The 17,739-nt window shown below is 44.0% G+C and overlaps 1 protein-coding gene and 1 pseudogene across 2 annotated transcripts in view; one reads left to right on the forward strand and one right to left on the reverse strand.

Moving 5' to 3' along the window:
- The window catches only part of LOC145539042 (melanoma-associated antigen B4-like), a 31,794-nt gene extending 28,068 nt beyond the window's left edge, over window positions 1-3,726 (reverse strand). Inside the window, exon 1 of one of the 2 annotated variants that reach the window (XR_014077531.1) lies at window positions 2,680-3,726. Coding sequence is in view for 1 of the 2 variants with exons in the window: in XM_081572357.1 (XP_081428483.1) it covers window positions 2,528-3,562 (1,035 nt within the window). In the remaining variant the exon portion in view is untranslated. Of the gene's footprint in view, window positions 1-2,056 lie in introns of those variants that run through there. The other variant, XM_081572357.1, reaches the window with a different exon arrangement.
- Window positions 3,727-4,329: 603 nt separating this feature from the next.
- Window positions 4,330-4,905, forward strand: LOC145539563 (trafficking protein particle complex subunit 1 pseudogene; annotated as a pseudogene).
- Window positions 4,906-17,739: the final 12,834 nt, after the last annotated feature.

Here is a 17,739-nt window from a genome sequence, read left to right on the forward strand (position 1 = left end):
AATATTCATAATAAATTGATTTGTTAAATTATGACTTATCTTTAAAATGAAATGCTATGTACCTGTTAGAAGGAATGAAGGAGCTGACTCCAAGTGATAGTATGGAATAATTTCTAAGATATGTCATTAAGGGGGAAATAATGTATTTAATCTGCTAACACTTGTGCTTTTTTTAAAAAAAGAATAACATATATGCTTGGAAAATGCACAGACTATTTCTGGAAGTATGTATATAAAGATAGTAACAGTGGCTGCCTCTGTGGATCAGAACTGAGGTGCTAAAGGGAAAGGGATAAAAGAAATTTTGTTTTCACTGTATATTCTTATTTTGTTTGATTGTTTTTGTCTTGTTCTTTTTCAATTTGTTTTTCTTTTTCTGTTTTCCTTTTTCTAAATTTATTTTTCATTTTTGAAAAATTTTTTTTTTTTTACTGTATTCTTTTATACTCTTGTTTTTTATATTGTACATGTTTTCTTATTTAAAAAATAGATTATAATTGAAAGTATGGGATGGAATATTTTTTTTTTAAGTAAACAAGTTGCTTACTTGTTTATTAACTTGATTAAGATATAATTCACATACCATACAGTTCACACATTTAAGGTATACAGCTCAATGGTTTTGAGTAGATTTACAGAGTTATGCAACCATCAAAACAATAATTTCAGAACATTTTCATTAACCCAGAAAGAAACTCTGTACCCATCAGCTGCTGCTGCTGCTGTTAAGTCGCTTCAGTCATGTCCGACTCTGTGCGACCCCATAGATGGCAGCCCACCAGGCTCCACCGTCCCTGGGGTTCTCCAGGCAAGAATACTGGAGTGGGTTGCCATTTCCTTCTCCAAGGGATGGAATTTTTATATTTGTGCTTGTGCAAGTATAGAAAATAGCTAGCCATTCTCACCATCTGGTAACAAATGGTGGGGGAGGGGATTTGAGCTGAGGCTTTACTTTTTACTGTGATACTCTGCCATATTGTTTCAATGTGTTACATTAAGCATATACAGTTTTTCTAATTAAAAAAATTAATAATAGTTTTCTCACAGAAAAATGTTGGTACAAAGCTGAAAAGACTATTTGCAGAGTCCAGAGTATTTTGTCAGGGGAGTTCCACCTTGGTAGGGAATTTCAGACCAGATGGGTCTTTAGACAGCTTTCAACATAACGCATTCCTTAGATCTATGATCTATAACTCTTGGTAGACTGGCCTTAATTTCTCATCTGGATTATAAGCTCCTTAAGGCCAGAGAGTCTCAGTTTTGCTTTAAAACAAACAAAAAAAATTTCTCTCATCTCTTAATACAAAGTTACATAAACTTGCCAAATAGTCTCACTTGAATGCTGGGATGTCTGTTTTTTCACAGCTGACATAGTGCAGATTCAGTGCCCAGAGCTGTTAAGGTCACATATATGTTGTTCCAACCTTTGCTATTACAAAGAGAAGTATAATACAATTTTCCTGGTAAAGAAGGCTTAGTCAGCACATCTTACTTTGGGTTTGGTAAAACAAGAATTTATTTGTTCAAAGTCAGTGGACCAAGAAGGGTTGGCCAGCACATTGCCATGATCTCAATTTACACAACACCAACAACGGGACTGTAGGTCTGGAGCCTGGGGCTTTTCCCTGGGCACCTATTTGGGTCTCTAATTATCACTGATTCTTCTGGTACCAATGTAAAAAGTTGTAACTTTTTTTTGGGCTGTGCCACATGGCACTCAGGATCTTAGTTCCCAGTTATTATTGTTGGTCAGTCACCAAGTCGTGCCCAACTCTTTGTCACCCCATGGACTGCAGCATGCCAGGCTTCCCTGTCCTCCATTATCTCCCGAAGTTTGTTCAAACTCATGTCCATTGAGTCAGTGATGCTATCTAACCTCGGCTGACCCCTTCTCTTTTTTTTTTTTTAATGAGCAAAAACTCTTATTTTATTATGATTTAAGTGTCATACAGTTTGAATGAGCTAAGCAAATCTAAGTCCATGTTATTAACTTTTACAAGGAAAGAGGACAGATAAGAAGACAAACAAAGAATAAACCAGCGTTTACTCTGAAAGCTTTGTGATCCAAAATATTTATCTCTAGGATTCTTACACATTTCCAAGTAAAATTCTATTCCAGTGCTATGTTACCTCGTTCTGGACCATAAGGAAAAATACTGAAGTCTTTTCAACTCGTTTACAAGTAACAAACTCCTAATCGGAAACCTAACAGCAGTAAATGTGACATCCATGACATTAATAAACTTATAGATTCTGAGGCAAAATAAACCTTATGAAGAGTAGGAACATTTAAAACTATAAAACACCACTACCTACCTACCTAAATCCTCTATTTTTGACTAGATATTATTCATATGGATAAAAGGAAAACATACATATGTGTTAAAAGTGCACCTAACCTCCCATACTACTTAAAACTGTGAAGAATACATGGGTTTTGTTCCCTCCACCCCTACTGCCCTGCGCTGTTTAAGAGGTGGGCTGTTCTCTTCCAACACAAAGGGAACAAAGTGCCCTGCCCCTCTCCCTAGTTGTGGGAGCAGCTGCAGGACTTGGCCTTGGAAGCGGCACTGGCCTCAGCCTTAGCTGGAGGCATGGGCATGCCTCTCAGCACCGCTCTCTCCACCTGATCTCTCAGAGCCGCATGATAGAGGTGTGGGAAGTAACTCGGGACTCTACCCTGGATCTTGGCGAGGACTTCCAACACCTTCATCTTACTGGTCTCAGCATAAGCTCTCGGGCCCCACAGGAACTCGTAGCGCGGAGGATCGCTATTGGGCACCTGGCGGTAGTTTAGGTACTCCTTCTCCACCAGATCTTTGCTGATGAGCTTTCTGGGCTCCCCAAAGATGGAGTGGTTCCTCCCAGCATAGATCCCCAACACATTGAGGAAATCCCAGACCTCCTCCTCGGTGGCGCTGTCACCCTTCATAAAGATGAGGCCCAGGAGCGCCATGAGGAGACCAGACTTGGGCACCTCCGCCTCCTCATCACTTGGACCTTCGTCAAGCGTGAGACCGAACTTGTTGACGAGGGCGTAGATGTTCCTGCTGCAGTCGACTTCCTTCAGCTCCAGGCCAAACAACACCTCCACGCGCTCACAGGCTCTGCTCAGGATCTCAGGGAAGTGCTGCCTGTATTTCCTGCTGACGACCTTCAGCAGGGCATTCTGCGTGATGGGCTCCTTCTTGGTGTACTTCTCCATCAGGAACTCCATCATTATGCTGGCCTTCCTGGACAGAGGATCTTTGCGAAACTTCCGAGCAGCCAGGGCTGCCTGGGCAGCATCTACCCTTTCTTCCTCTGGGCCCTGGGCACCCTCATCAGATCCTGCGCAGGAAGGCCCTGCGTCAGGAGAGCTAGGGGCCATGGCTCCCTGAAGCTTCTGGCAATCACCAGCAGCAGGGGAGCTCGGGGTGGAACCCTGAGGGACAGAAGAGGGGGAGGAGGGGCACTCCTCTCCTGGGACTGCAGGAGCACTGGCCTGGGCCTCCTGAGTGTCCCCCTGGACCTGGTGGCGTTTCCCGCGGGCATGGGACTTGGTTTTGTGCTTCCGAGGCATGACGACACAGGTCAGGGACCGCAGGTGGGCGTGCAGTTAGGAAGGCAGGCAACGAGGGCACCTCACACTTTGACACCTGATGAGACCTGCGCCTCCTCCGTCTGGGCACCGTACACGGCAGTTCTCAAAGATGGCAGCAGCTCTCAAAGATGGCTTCGCAGCCCCACGTGAGTACGTGGTCGTCACTTCCTGTCATGTCGACCCCTTCTCTTTTTGCCTTCAGTCTTTCCCAGCATCAGGCTCTTTTCCAATGAGCTGGCTCTTCATATCAGGTGGCCGAAGTATTGGAGCTTCAGCTTCAGCATCAGTCCTTCCAATGAATATTCAAGGTTGATTTCCTTTAGGATTGACTGGTTTGATCTCCTTGCTGTCCAAGAGACTCTCAAGAATCTTCTCTAGCACCACAATTTGAAGGCATCAGTTCTTCAGCACTCAGCCTTTTTTATGGTCCAACTCTCACATCAGTAGTTCCCAGACTAAGGATCAAACCCACACCAACTGCAGTGGAAGTGCAGAATTAACCACTGGACTGCCAGGGAATTCCCACAGAACTTACACTTAATGTGTACTGAATGAATGACTGCAGTAGTGTACGAATACATGCTCAAATTAATAGATGAGTAAATAAATGCATAAATACATGCATTAATTAATGAAACACTTTCTCATGGGGACAAACAGGCATACTATGTATGGGTCATGGACACGGACAGACCGAGAAAGTAGAGATAGGATGTATCGAGTGACAGGCATTCAAAGCAGTTCTAATGATGGTCCACAACCTGCACCTATTCAACCAGAATGGAGTGTGTCTGCATTATAGCAAGTGGCCTGCAAGAAGCAAGCGGGGATCCCCAAGGAGGCAGTGTACAAGCTGACTTGTGGGATGCTCTTCTGTACCCACTCCTTTGTTTGCAAGATGTCCCCGCCAGACATGAAGGACAGCTTTCTGGACTTCCAAACTAGTTGTTACAAGTTCCACTACTACCAGACACTCACTGGGATCAAGGGTTGTCATGAATACTGATTGGGTGTGGGGCCCAGCTGAGATGTGCCTCACCACACCTGCAGTGTGCTGTACGTTCAGCTGGTGGTGAAGAATTCCCTGTGCCCTCTGGGCCAAACTGTGCCAAGTGAGCGCTTCCTCTTCTGACTGGTCTCCCACGTCCATCCACTCTCTGCCCTTCTTCTCTGCCTGGTTGGGTGAAGGCAGCACTCGACATCACCCCTCAGAAGAATTCCTGTCTGTTCCTAGCCCTTTTAACTTGTTTCACCTGAGGGCCCCCTGCCGAAAGCCCTGCCCCGCCTCAGACCCCTCTAGCCCTCCAGGAAAACAGCCTTAAGCCCTCCAGCATAGAAAGGAAGCCTACTGGGGTCTCTACACCTCCAAAGCAGGCCCTCTCTCCAGATTTATCCCCTACCTGATGCTGCGCGAAGCACCAAATAAACTTTTCATCACCCTAATAAAAAAAAAAAAAAAAAAGCAGAGATAGACACAATGAGCACAATGAGCCCCAAACTGGGGCACTTCCTGTTGGGACCAAAAATGGCCCCACCTCCTGGTCAGTGCCCAAGACTGTCCCCACGTAGCACAGGGTCACAGCCTTAAGTGGGTGCTTACCATGTATGGGTCCCTACAAAGGAAACTTTTATCCTTCCCGGGGGCCAAGGTTCAGCTACTACTTCAAAAAATACCTACCTAAGCCTCCTGATTCCCAAAGTCAGCTTCTCTGTACACCAGTCCCAAATCAAATCTCAGAGACAGAGTTTGGGGGAAAGTAGAAAAGAGTAGCTTTATTGCTTTGCCAGGCAAAAGTGGAGATAGCAGCCTAACGCCCTCAAAACCATGTGTGTCTTAACCTGGGGAAGATAGTGACAGGTTTTATAGTAAAAGAAGGAGTAATCAGCTTGAGGACACTCTTCCGACGGATTTGTGGTGAGGTAAGTAGGAGTCAAGGTCGTCAGCCTTCAGGTTTAACTGACCTGGGGTCTACCTGCTTGTGGGCAGTATACCATAACTTTTCCCACCTGGAGGGGGGTTCAGTATCCACAAAATAGCTCAAAGATGTTGTTGTGGGTTTCTGTTGATGGGGAAACGGTACCTTGTCCCAAGGCTGCTCATGACTGTTTCTTTGTCCCTGGTCTCACATCCCCTCCAGTCCCTAATTGACAACTGCTTGAATCTGCCTTGACTAGACAGACTTTTGTGTGAGAGTTGGACGGTGAAGAAAGCTGAGCGCCGAAGAATTGATGCTTTTGAACTGTGGTGTTGGAGAAGACTCTTGAGAGTCCCTTGGACTGCAAGGAGATCCAATCAATCCATCCTAAAAGAGATCAATCCTGGGTGTTCATTGGAAGGTCTGATGTTGAAGCTGAAACTCCAATACTTTGGGCACCTCATGCGAAGGGTTGACTCATTGGAAAAGACCTTGATGCTGGGAAGGATTGGGGGCAAGAGGAGAAGGGGACGACAGAGGATGAGATGGTTGGATGGCATCACTGACTCGATGGACATGGGTTTGGGTGGACTCCGGGAGTTGGTGATGGACAGGGAGGCCTGGCGTGCTGCAATTCATGGGGTCGCAAAGAGTCGGACATGACTGGGCGACTGAACTGAGCTGAACTGAACTGAATCTGCCCATTGGAACTCAGGAAAGGTCCTGGAGGCTGAATGAAGGTTGTTTCCTACAATCAAAAAAATGGGTGACACAAAAAGGCTTTGTGCTCAGGAGCCCCACAGGGTCCTGCAGGGTATGAAATATATTTGCATAACAGTGCAAACAAGTAAAACCTTGCATTAAACTGTTGCTTCATTTGTTCAACCAATATTAACTGTGAAACTCTTAGGAACTCCAGGGAAACAAAAATAAATTACACATTCTTTGCCATCTAGGAACTCTACATTTCATTTTCTGGACAGTTTCCCAATTTTAGCATAAAATGATGTATTTTAGACCTGTGGTAATCTTTTTATTTTATCTTCATATATTCCTTTTACCAAAGGTATGTAAATTAGGGGATGTTAAGGAATTATTTCAGGGCTTCCCTGGAGACTCAGACAGGAAAGAACTTGCCTGCAATGTGGGAGACCAGGGTTTGATTCCTGGATTGGGAAAATCCCCTGGAAAAGGGAATGGCTACCCACTCCAGTATTTTTGCTGGAAAATCCCATGGACAGAGGAGCCTGGCGGGCTACAGTCCATGGGGTCACAAAGAGTAGGACACGACTGAGTGACTAACACTTTCTTTAAGGAATTATATAATTCCAAGGGCTGAATTGACAATAAATTGCCTAATTCTACAGAAAAAAAAATGGTTTTCTCCATATTTGACTCTTTATGATTCAATATTCTATCCCCAATTTTTTTTTTCTCCACAGCAGGAAACATGTATATGTCCAAGTGTCATCATATCCAAAAAAATTTTTTAATCTCTCTTTAATTCTCTCCCTTTCTTTCTCTTCCTCTCATACAAATGTATACACTCACACACATACAGACCATACCAACAGTAAATGGCAATTACAGTCCAAAAGCTTACAAAGTCCAAAATGTGGTCAAGATAAATAATGATATAAAATGCTACTTTGGGCTTCCCTGGTGGTCCAGTGTTAAGAATCCCCCTTGCAATGCAGGGAACACTGGTTTGATCCCTGGTCTGGGAGATCCCACATGCCATGGAGCAACTAAGTCTGTGTGCCACAACTACTGAGCCCATGAGCTGCAACTACTGAAATCCCTGTGGTTAGAGCCCTAGCTCCACAACAAGAGAAGCCACCACAAAGAGAAACTTGTGTACCATAAGGAAGAGTAGCCTCCACTCATGGCAACCAGAGAAAGCCCAAGTGCAGCAGCAAAGACCCACTACAGCCAAAAAGTAAAAAATAAAATCTTTTTAAATAAAGAAAGAAAAGTTAAACTAAAAAAAAAAAAAATGCCACTTTGACAAAAGGTATCCAGAATCACCTATTAAATTGGCAAAGTTTTCTTTTTTAGTAAGAATGCTCAGTGTTACTGTTTTCCAAGCTGCTCATTTGGCAAATTCCTACTGGTGGCAGTATAAATTGGGAAAGCTCTTGGAAGAGTACTGGGCCATCCATTTTGAAAGCCTTAACAATATTCCCACCCTATGTCCTCCTGATCTCACTTCTCACAACAAGGAGGTGATACAAAAGAAATTATCCTTTATTCTTAGGATATAATCCCAAAACATTTTTTAAAAGATTTAAAAATAGCAAGCCCCGCCCCTTCTCCCCATCTTGTAGGCTTTAATCTCTTTTCCTGCTTTTCTCCATATTGCACGCTATATATTCATGAGTTTGGCTATGTTTCCTCCCCACTGCTCACAAAGAATCAAAGCAAATGGTGTCCTTAAAGCCCTTGAATAATTCCTTACACATAGTAGGTACTCATATATACCCATTTAGCTAATAAATTATTTGACTTCCCTACCATCTTTATAATAGTGAAAATTAACAAATGCAAAAACTAGAGTAATAATGATTAAGTACATTTTGGTGGTCCTTTGATTGGTTATTTTATAGTTATTACAAATGTAATTATAAAAACTACATCCTTCCTATCCCCTCAGCCTCTTCAGAGCAGTTCCTCAGAGCTGTCTAAACCACTGTCCGTAGTCCTCGTTTTGCCCCAAATAAAACTTGACTCACAGCACTAGAAAATAAAAAAGAACTGTATCAACTTGGAAAATAGATATGTTTTTTTCTTTTTAAAAGTTTTTTATTGGTGTATAGTTGATTTACAATGTTGTGTTAGTTTCAGGTGTACAGCAAAGTGAATCTGTTATACATATATCTACTCTTTTTTAGATGTTTTTCCCATATAGGCCTTTATAGAGTATTGAGTGGATTTCCCTGTGCTATACAGTAGGTCCTTATTAGTTATCTATTTTATATATAGTAATGTGTATATGTCAATCCCAATCTTCCAATTTATCCCTGCCTCCTTACACCCTGGTAACCATAAGTTTGTTTCCCACATCTGTAACTCTTGAAAATAGATACACTGTTAAGGAGGAAATAAAAATGCATAATAGTATGTAGGTGTGGTTAGATTGTTACAGTAATGATCCCAATGAGCAATGCCTGCCTATATCTGGATTTTCATTAAGTCCCCTCTCACACTGACTCTGGGTTTTCCCATATGACTTGTTTTGGATGATGGGACACCAGCAAAGATGATCCAACAGCAGCTCAAAAACTGTACACTGGGTCTTGACTTCTCTCTCTTGTTGCTTCTGGAACCCTGCTACCTAGGTAGCATGCTGGAAATAAACTACCCAGCCTGTAGCCAGTGACAGACACTGAATGTCTTATTCATAAAACAAGGTCATATTATATAGCATTCAGCTCCAGTTGGGCCACCAGAAGACTGCAGTGGCGTGAATGATCCTTGTTGCTAATACCAGAAGAAGTGCCCAGTTGAGCTCTGCTCAAACTGATGACTCACAGTATTGTGAGCCAGTGAAAGGGTTGTAGTATTAAGCACTAAGTTTTGAGGTAGTATGATCCAATACCTACTTTGTTGAAATAGGTATGCATATGTAGGACAAAAGTAGCAGTACTGTTTACACAGAAACAACTCATGGCAATCCTGTGATGAAAGAAACTCACATGAGGAGAACTTGACGAGGTGTGACTGACCAGGCAAGACCCTGCCAGTACAGGGATCACCATATTCTAGAGAAAAACAGCCACAGAATCAAGCACACAAACGAGTACAAAGGTTCTGTTTAGAGTGGTGAAAAGTTTTGGAGGGACTTTTGGTGGTCCAGTGGTTAAGTATCCACCTTGCATTGCAGGGGACATGGATATAAGATCCCACATGCCTTGTTGCAACAAAGTCCTTGGCTGCAACTAAGTCCTTGGCTGCAACTACTGAAATCTTGAATTTGGAGCCTGCACACCACAACTAGAGAGTTCACAACTAAAGAGTCTGTTTGCCACAGCGAAATATCTCTCATGCTGCAACTACCACCTAACACAGCCAAATTAAAAAAAAAGTTTTGGAGTTAGTTAGTAGAGACAGTTGTACAGCATTGTGAATGTAATTAATTATCGTATAATATAAAAATGGTTAGTTAAAATGGCACATTTAGAGGAGTTCCCTGGCGGTCCAGTGGTTAGGATTCCATGATCTCACTGCAGGGGGCACTGGTTCAATCCCTGGTCAGTGAACTAAGATCCCACAAGACCCAGGGTTCGGCCAGAAAACCTCACAAAATAGCAAAATTAAAAAAAGTGAAGTGAAAGTCATTCAGTTGTGTCCAACTGTTTGCAACCCCATGGAACTCTCCAAACCAGAATACTGGAGTGGGTAGTCTTTCCCTTCTGCAGGGGATCTTCCCAACCCAGGGATCAAACCCAGGTCTCCTGCACTGCAGGCAGATTCTTTACCAGCTGAGCCACTAGGGAAGCCCAAGAATACTGGAGTAGGTAGTCTACCCCTTCTCCAGGGGATGTCCCAACTGTAACAGGAGGGAAAGGGGCAGGGCACAACTTTTAAAAGAATGACATAGCCCAAGGACACAACATAAACCGATTAGAATCAAATGGGACCAAGATGGCAGACAAGACTAGATCTTGATCCTCAATCAGCAAGTGAAATGACACACCCAGAGGTGCCATGACAGTTCCAAGGCACTGTTAAAAGACCAAGGAGTGAGCAGTGGCCCAAATCCTGTAAATCTCTGCCCCTTCCCAAAAATAGTTGGAATAATCCTCCCACTAATTAGCATATGAAATTACCCAGCCTATAAAAACTAACCACACCAAATTTTGGGGTTGGACTCGCCCTCTGCCACAGCCCACACTCTGTGGAGCGTGCTTCTCTCTGACTCTGAATAAATCCATTTACCTATCACTTTGTCTCTCACTGAATTCTTTCTGCAATGAAACATCAAGAACCTGAGCTTCATTAGGTCCTGAAACCAGGTACCAAGGGTTTTGACTGAGTTTGAGTCCCAGCCACAAGGGTTCAAGTCCCAAGCAGGGTTTTGGCTGGGTTCGAGTCCCAGCACGTAGGTTCAAGTCCCAATCTGTGGTAAATTGTTTCACAACCCAGGGATTGAACCCAGGTCTCCCACATTACAGGTAGATTTTTTACCAGCTAAACTACCAGGGAAGCCCAAGAATACTGGAGTGGGTAGCCTATGCCTTCTCCAGCGGATCTTCTGGACCCAGGAATTGGACCAGGCCTCCTGCATTGTAGGTGGATTCTTTACCAGCTGAGTTACCAGGGAAGCACCTAAAAAAAGAAAAAAAAAAATCCCCACAAAACCATATAAGCAAAGTCACCTATCTCAAACTTCCTCCAAAGATGGCAATCTTTCCCTTACATACAATATAATCATTGGTTCCTTAGCCACTCTGAACAGCTCTCAGGCTGAGTGCTGAGCTCTCAGGCTGAGTGATGCAACCGGCCCTGCCATCCTTTCAACAATCCTGAATGCCACGATGGGGTGGTGGAACTTACCTTCTTCAAAGGAACCACATGCCAGTTGGCCAGATCCCCACACCATTCCTCAGTCTCCCCCATGAGGCACCCAGGCACACTGTGCTCTTTACAGCCATGCCTGAGACCAAGAATATTCTTTAGTTTCCAGGCTTCCTTGCCTCCTGCAGCAAGGTGTGACAGTCACAGCCATCAGCTGGTACTCACCCCTTTGCCCTCTGTGCTATGCCAACCTTGGCTTTAGATAGCTTTATGAAACCAATGGGCAGCATGTCTGGCTGAAGCCTCCTGTAGAGGAAAGAAGGTAGATTACCCGGGCACTTCACTCTCATTCTCACTCTCTTCTCTGCAGAGAAGGAGCTCTTGGGCAGGATCCAGGGACCCCCTAGTTTCCTGTATAGGGCCAGGGTTTGTGTGGTGAGAGAGCCCTCTCATAGGAAACGTGTTTGTCCAGTGCCTTCCAGTGGCTTTTATCCTAAAGTTGGATCTGTTGGCACTGACTCATCCTTCCCTTGAGGCACCGATACTCAGTGTTAGTCCAAGGCGGACGCCGAGAAATCCTGGCGGGGCTTGGAGCTTTGTCTCTTCCTCTGGGGATCCTGCCCCGGCCCAGACCTGCCTGCCAATCTCAGCTTTCCTCAGTGCCTGTGCAGTTCTGCTCTGGGCTTTTGATTTTTTTGCTTCTGGACATAAGTGAATATCTGTTACTAATTTCCCCACTCCCCATCTTTGTGTGCTGTCTTCAGCCCTTCTTTCTGGGAGCTGCTTCACCTCTGCTCCAGGGTCTTGGTAATTCCCCTTCTAATTCAATTAGATGATCTGATTCTTTCCCACTTCCTCTTTCCTTCCATTGTTATGCGGGTGCAGAGAGCTGGATTAGGTAGCAGGGTGACTCCACAGCTCTCTTCCGGGTTCTGCCTCTGCCCTTGAGGTCTCACTTCCAACAAGCCCCACACTCCCTCCACACTATCTTCCCACCTGCAAAATCTGGAACAAAGGAGCTGGGAGTGTGGGAGAAATGAACAAGGGGGCTTTGGCTGAGGCAGGGGAGAGGAGGAAAAAGTTGCCCTCTTAGGACCCCTGGCTGGGTATGAAAATGAAACTGGCAAAGACAGGTTAACAAGAAAACTGCATACAACTTTGAATACATGTTTACTTAATTCTTCACAAGTGAATGAAGATGTGATCAGAGCAGGAAGCTTTTCCATCTCTTAGGCAAATAATGGATGTGTGAAGAATTGACAAGACAGAGGGTTTGGGCTAGGAGTAGTAAATGGCCAAGAAGTAACTAGGAAGATAAGGGTTAGTTTAACACAGTTTGTTTATACAGCCTCTGCCCCAAATTCACTGTTTCTGGCAACAAGAAAGTTCTCCTTCCTCCTGGTTTAGGGAGGGTACTTTCACAAGGGAGTTTTATGACCTGTTTCAGGGAAGAAGGGCAGGGAGGTCAGAATGACCCTCCTGCTTCTGCCACTTTTTTGTATTATTTTATTTTTAAAAACTTTATTGTCTTTTTAAATTTTTATTTTATTTTTTAACTTTTGGCTGCACCAGGAAGTATGAGGGCTCTTGTTCTCTAACCAGGGATCAAACCCAAGCCCCCTGCAGTGGAAACACAGTCTTAACCACTGGATGGTCAGGGAATTCCCTTTGCTGCTTTTTAAAATTCCTTCCGGTTAAGGTATTTAATATGCCAAGGTGTCATATTTTGGGGTAGCATGTCTTGAACCTCATTGGCATCTCATTACCATTTCCTCAGATGAATGGGAGATTCTGACATTACAAAGTAACACACCCCAGGAGATTATATATAGGAAGAAAACAGTAGTGTTGGGAAGAAAAAGTAATTCGGTTCAGGAAAATGAACTGGAAGACAATTTATATAAAACATCCATCTTGGACTGTGTTCTTAACTGATTATCCTTCTGGGGGACACACACCCTTTTGAAAATCCGATGAATGATTCAGAATCCTATCCCTAGGAAAATACATATAAACACGGAAACCAAACCTGAGGGGCTCATTGCCTTCTTGAATCCTGGAGGCGCAGGATAAGTGGGTAATCAGGCCTTTCCTTCTTTGTAAATCCCATCCAGAGTTCAGTGTAGTTTGGAGAAAGCATTCATTTGTTCATTCATTCAACAAGTAACTCTTTGAGAAACTTCCAAGTGTCAGGCCCCATGCTGGGCCACATTGTGAGGCAGAAAGAGGTGAATCGGACACAGTGCCTGCTCCTGGGACGTTCATGGTCTGGCAGGGGAGACCTACAGAGAGCAGACAATGAGGGTACAGTGATGGAAGAGGCAGCCCAGTGAACGGTGGGAGCAGGGAGGGAGGGGGCAGAACTGCTTCCCACACTTCCCCCTTTCCATAGCAGTCAGTTCCTACACCTCTGACTACAAAGCAAAGCGATTTTAGAAAGCCCAAGTGTAGCCTGAGGGGTTAACTGAGCTCTTACCCTCACCCCTCACCCCAGCCAGCATTCACACCTCCACTGCAATGGACCCCTTTTCCTCTCTCCTCACAGACCCCCTGGGTGCTGTCCATTCACAGGCACCCCACCCCCACCTACCCCATCTGGGGATGTTCTCAGCTCCCCAGGCCGGTTTTTAAGTAAGTAGCCAACCCCCCATTGCACTTCCTCCTTTCTTTGCTTAAAGGCTATTCATTTTACTAGATGAGCTGCAGGGAAACGAGGAATAACAAAAATAACCAACTTTAAGGAAGTTACAGATTTGCAAGAAACCTGGGGAGTCCTGGTATGAGCTGGTCGTTATTCATATGACTGAGGGCTGGGCAGGGCTGGGCTGGACCTAGCCCGGCTTCCTCTCACGTCTTCCCTGAGTTCTCCATTCTTGGAGTCCTAGGGAAAATTCACTTGCTACAACTTTGGATATCAACCATCCTACCTGTCTGGGTTGGATGCTAGGCTACTCTGCTTATTCCAGCCGCTTCCCTATCACACCTCTGGCTACTGTTCCCCAAGCACCCCTTGGAAGGCTCTGGCTGCCCCTCTTCCCTTCGTGCTTTCAGCTCTTGACCCCTGAACGAGAAGGTCCCTTTCCTCTTTGGTATCTGAAGAGCCTTTGCCAGGGCTTCAGGCACTCTTGGCTGGAGTTTTTCACCACTTGCAGAAGCTCCTCCAACTTGGAAACCTGGAAGTCTTACTGTATTGTGCATTTGTTTCTAGACTATTTGAGTCTATTTTAGAAAAAGAACAAGTTTATAGTTTTGTAAGATGAAGGCAAAACCGTATATAGATTTGTGAAGTAAGGATAGTGAGTACAGGGACTTCCCTGGTAGTCCAGTAGCTAAGACTCTACTTCCAATGCAGGGGACACAGGTTTGATACCTAGTGGGGAACAAAGATCCCACATGCTGAGTGGCACGACCTAAAAAACAAAACACACAAACCACATGAAAAGCCTACACCAATTTTTTAAAAAAGATAGTAAGTACAAGATGTGTGAGTTTAAACACAGAGAGGAAAGATGGAGGGACCAAGAGATACCTAGTATTCTGTGCATGCGTGCTAAGTTGTTTCAGTCATGTCCGACTCTTTGCAACTCCCATGGACTTAGCCTGCCAGGCTCCTCTGACCGTGGGATTCTCCAGGCAAGAATACTGGAGTAGGTTGCCATGTCCTCCTCCAGGGGATTTTCTTGATCCAGGGATCGAATCTGCGTCTTTTGTATCTCCTGCATTGGCAGGGGGATTCTTTACCCCTAGCGCCACCTGGAAAGCCCACCTAATATTTTTGAGGTACTAAATATACGTGAGGTACTAGAATTCTAAATATTCATGATACCCTAAATATATAAGACACTAAATACTCATGCATGAAATCTTAACGAAGATGATAGCAACCACTGTGGCTCCATCCACTCCAAAATATATACATAAAACTCGTAACTGCTCAGCTGACTAACTGGTGACCAACATCCATGGCCAAGTGTATTGTTGTGGGCATTTCTTTGGCATTTGTTCATTGATGAGGAAATTTCCATCCATAGGCATAACTTTGCTCAAACCTCAAAACTCTGGTCTGTAACTCACCATTAGCAGGGAAGGCTGATGCAACCAAGGGACAATATACAAACCGTGTGTTCCCCCAAGATTCAAATTCTCCCATATTTCTACCCTCTTTGCTTCCTATCTTGAATGTGACAACCGAAGCTAACTCTTTCCCCTTGCTTTTCCGTAGGTATTTTTCCTTGGTTCAATCAAGCATGCAATCTAAGCATTTAAGCACATGGCCTCTGAGATAACTGGCCTGATACTGTCCTTAGAGGTTCCCATTCAAATCATCATAAAGCAGCTACTCTCATACCCCTTGTTTCTCCAAATCCTATGAGGCTGGAAGCTCAGCAATTCCATCCTCCACATAGTTTTGCTCCCTCTTTTTTCCTTCCCCTCAAACACTGTCCTCTCAATGCCATTCCAAGTCCTTCCGCTGACCCCTACAACAGTCTGAGGAATCTGGAGACTAGGTTACACGTCAACACAAGTCCTGTCTTCCAAAAGCAAGGCTAAGACCCCCACATCTGGGACTACAAAGCTCATTCTCTCAACTCCAGGTGAGCCCTTCACTACTCCTGGTTTGGTTTGTTGTTACTGTTCATTTTTTGTTTCTTTTCTGAGTGTTAAGGTCTCCTCTTCTGTAAAATCCTTGAAGGCAAGGACTGCTTTCATCTCTGTTATCCTAGCTCCTACTATGGGGTCTAAGACATTCCAGCTACTCTGTGACTATTTAACCTGGCATTTGTTAATTAGCCATTTTATCCATTCATTCAGTCCCTTGTATCTAATTCATGACCAAGTCCTAACAACTCAACCAAAATTGTTCTTAAATTTGCTTCTCTTGATCTCTATTCTTGGCACCACACCTTCATTTAAGCCACATTATCTAGATATTTTTTTTCTAGCTGGGAATATATTGTAGCTTCCCAGCTTTCTCTAAAAACTCCCCTAACATTTCTCCACTCAGCTGATACAATAATGAGAGAGAAAGAAGGAAGGAAGGAAGGAAAGAAGGGAGAAAATGACCAGTCTCATAAATCTGGAAATCTTGAAACCTGGCATATTCCAGGCAAATTTCCCATTCATGGAACAAGTGTGTCTGTGACCCCACAAACATATTTCTTCTTTTAAAAAAGAAATTAATTGGCTTTCTACCTTTCCTTTCACACTTGCAGTCAGTTGCAAATAGCTGAGAGCCAACTAAAACCAGTAATAGGGAAGAATGGAGCTATTAGCTCAAACAATTATGAGGTATTGCTGCTGGTCCTGGCTTGAGGTCAATCTGGACCCATAGGGATTTTGTTATTTTTGTTTCTGTTTTTTTCTCTCTTGTTGGCCTCATGGCATGTAGGATCTTTGTTCCTAGACCAGGATTGAATCCATCCCCCCTGCAGTGGAAGTGTGGTGTCTTAACCACTGGATCACCAGGGAAATCCCGGACCCAGAGTTTCAATCGATGTTCTTTCTTCTTCTATTCCTCCTGCTCTTAGCACTCTTTCCCTCTGCATTTGGTTTCATTTTCTAACCTACTCCTTCACACAATGGAAGAGAGCTCTAGCTTTACTTATCTTACATCTAGAGTTCCAGAGGAAAAAAGACCCTTTCCACATACAAATTATAAAGGTGATCTTGATCTAGTTAAAGTCACCTGCTCTTCCCTGAATGAATCACATTCATTACTGTGGTCAGGGAGGTGCAGAGCTCTGATTGGCTGGGCCCCAACGCATGCCTGTGAGATAAGAGAAAAGCTCCCCTAAAGCAGTCCCACCAGGCCCTTGTAGAGTAAGGGCTTTTAAGGGAAAAGTGGGGACAGATCCAACAGAGGTCCAGGCTTCTTTCTGCAGACTCTGTGTGGGGAGATATTTCACGTGTGCCTAACTCCTGCTTGCCTCTGTTCACTGACATGGGTGCTCTTTCCTCTGCCTTCAATTCTCTCCCCACCTCTTTGCCACTCACATCCTATGGGACCAACTTCTTTTTTTTTTTACTTGAAGTATAGTTGATTTACAGTGTTGTGCCAATCTCTGCTGTATAGCAAAGGGACTCAATTATACACATATAGACATTCTTTTTTAAATATTCTTTCTCATAATGGTCTATCACAGGGTACTGAATATAGTTCCCTGTGCTATACCTTAGTACCTTGTTTTTTGTTTGTTTGTTTGTTTTGTTTTCTGCCCTGAAAGGTATGTGGAACTTCCCCAACCAGGATCAAACTCCTGCCCCTGCAGTGGAAGCAGGGAGTCTCAACTATTGAATCACGAGGGAAGTCCCAGGACCTTGTTGTTTATCAATTCTAAATGTGATAGTTTGCATCTACCAACTCCAAACTGGAAGGCCATTGCTCCCCCGCCCCGACCCTTGGCAACCTCAAGTCTGTTCTCTACAACTATGAGTCCATTTTGTGGATAGGTTCATTCGTTAGACTACACATATAAGTGATATCATACGGTATGTGTCTTTCTCCTTCTGACTTGCTTCACTTAGTATGATAATATCTAGCTGCATCCCATGTGGTTAACTTCTATTTAGATGTTAGGTTTCAGCTTAAAGTTCACTCTGAGAGATGACATCCCTGACCCCACACATTGTTACATATACCTGCTGACATTCTCATAGCAATTTTGCAATTCAAAAATAGTTTTTTATTTAATTTTGTATTGGTTGAAAGTCTGTCTCCCTCAG

The sequence above is a fragment of the Giraffa tippelskirchi genome, chromosome 2, assembly GCF_054371585.1.
Source record: "Giraffa tippelskirchi isolate mGirTip1 chromosome 2, T2T-mGirTip1v1.2.pri, whole genome shotgun sequence".
NCBI lineage: Eukaryota > Metazoa > Chordata > Mammalia > Artiodactyla > Giraffidae > Giraffa > Giraffa tippelskirchi.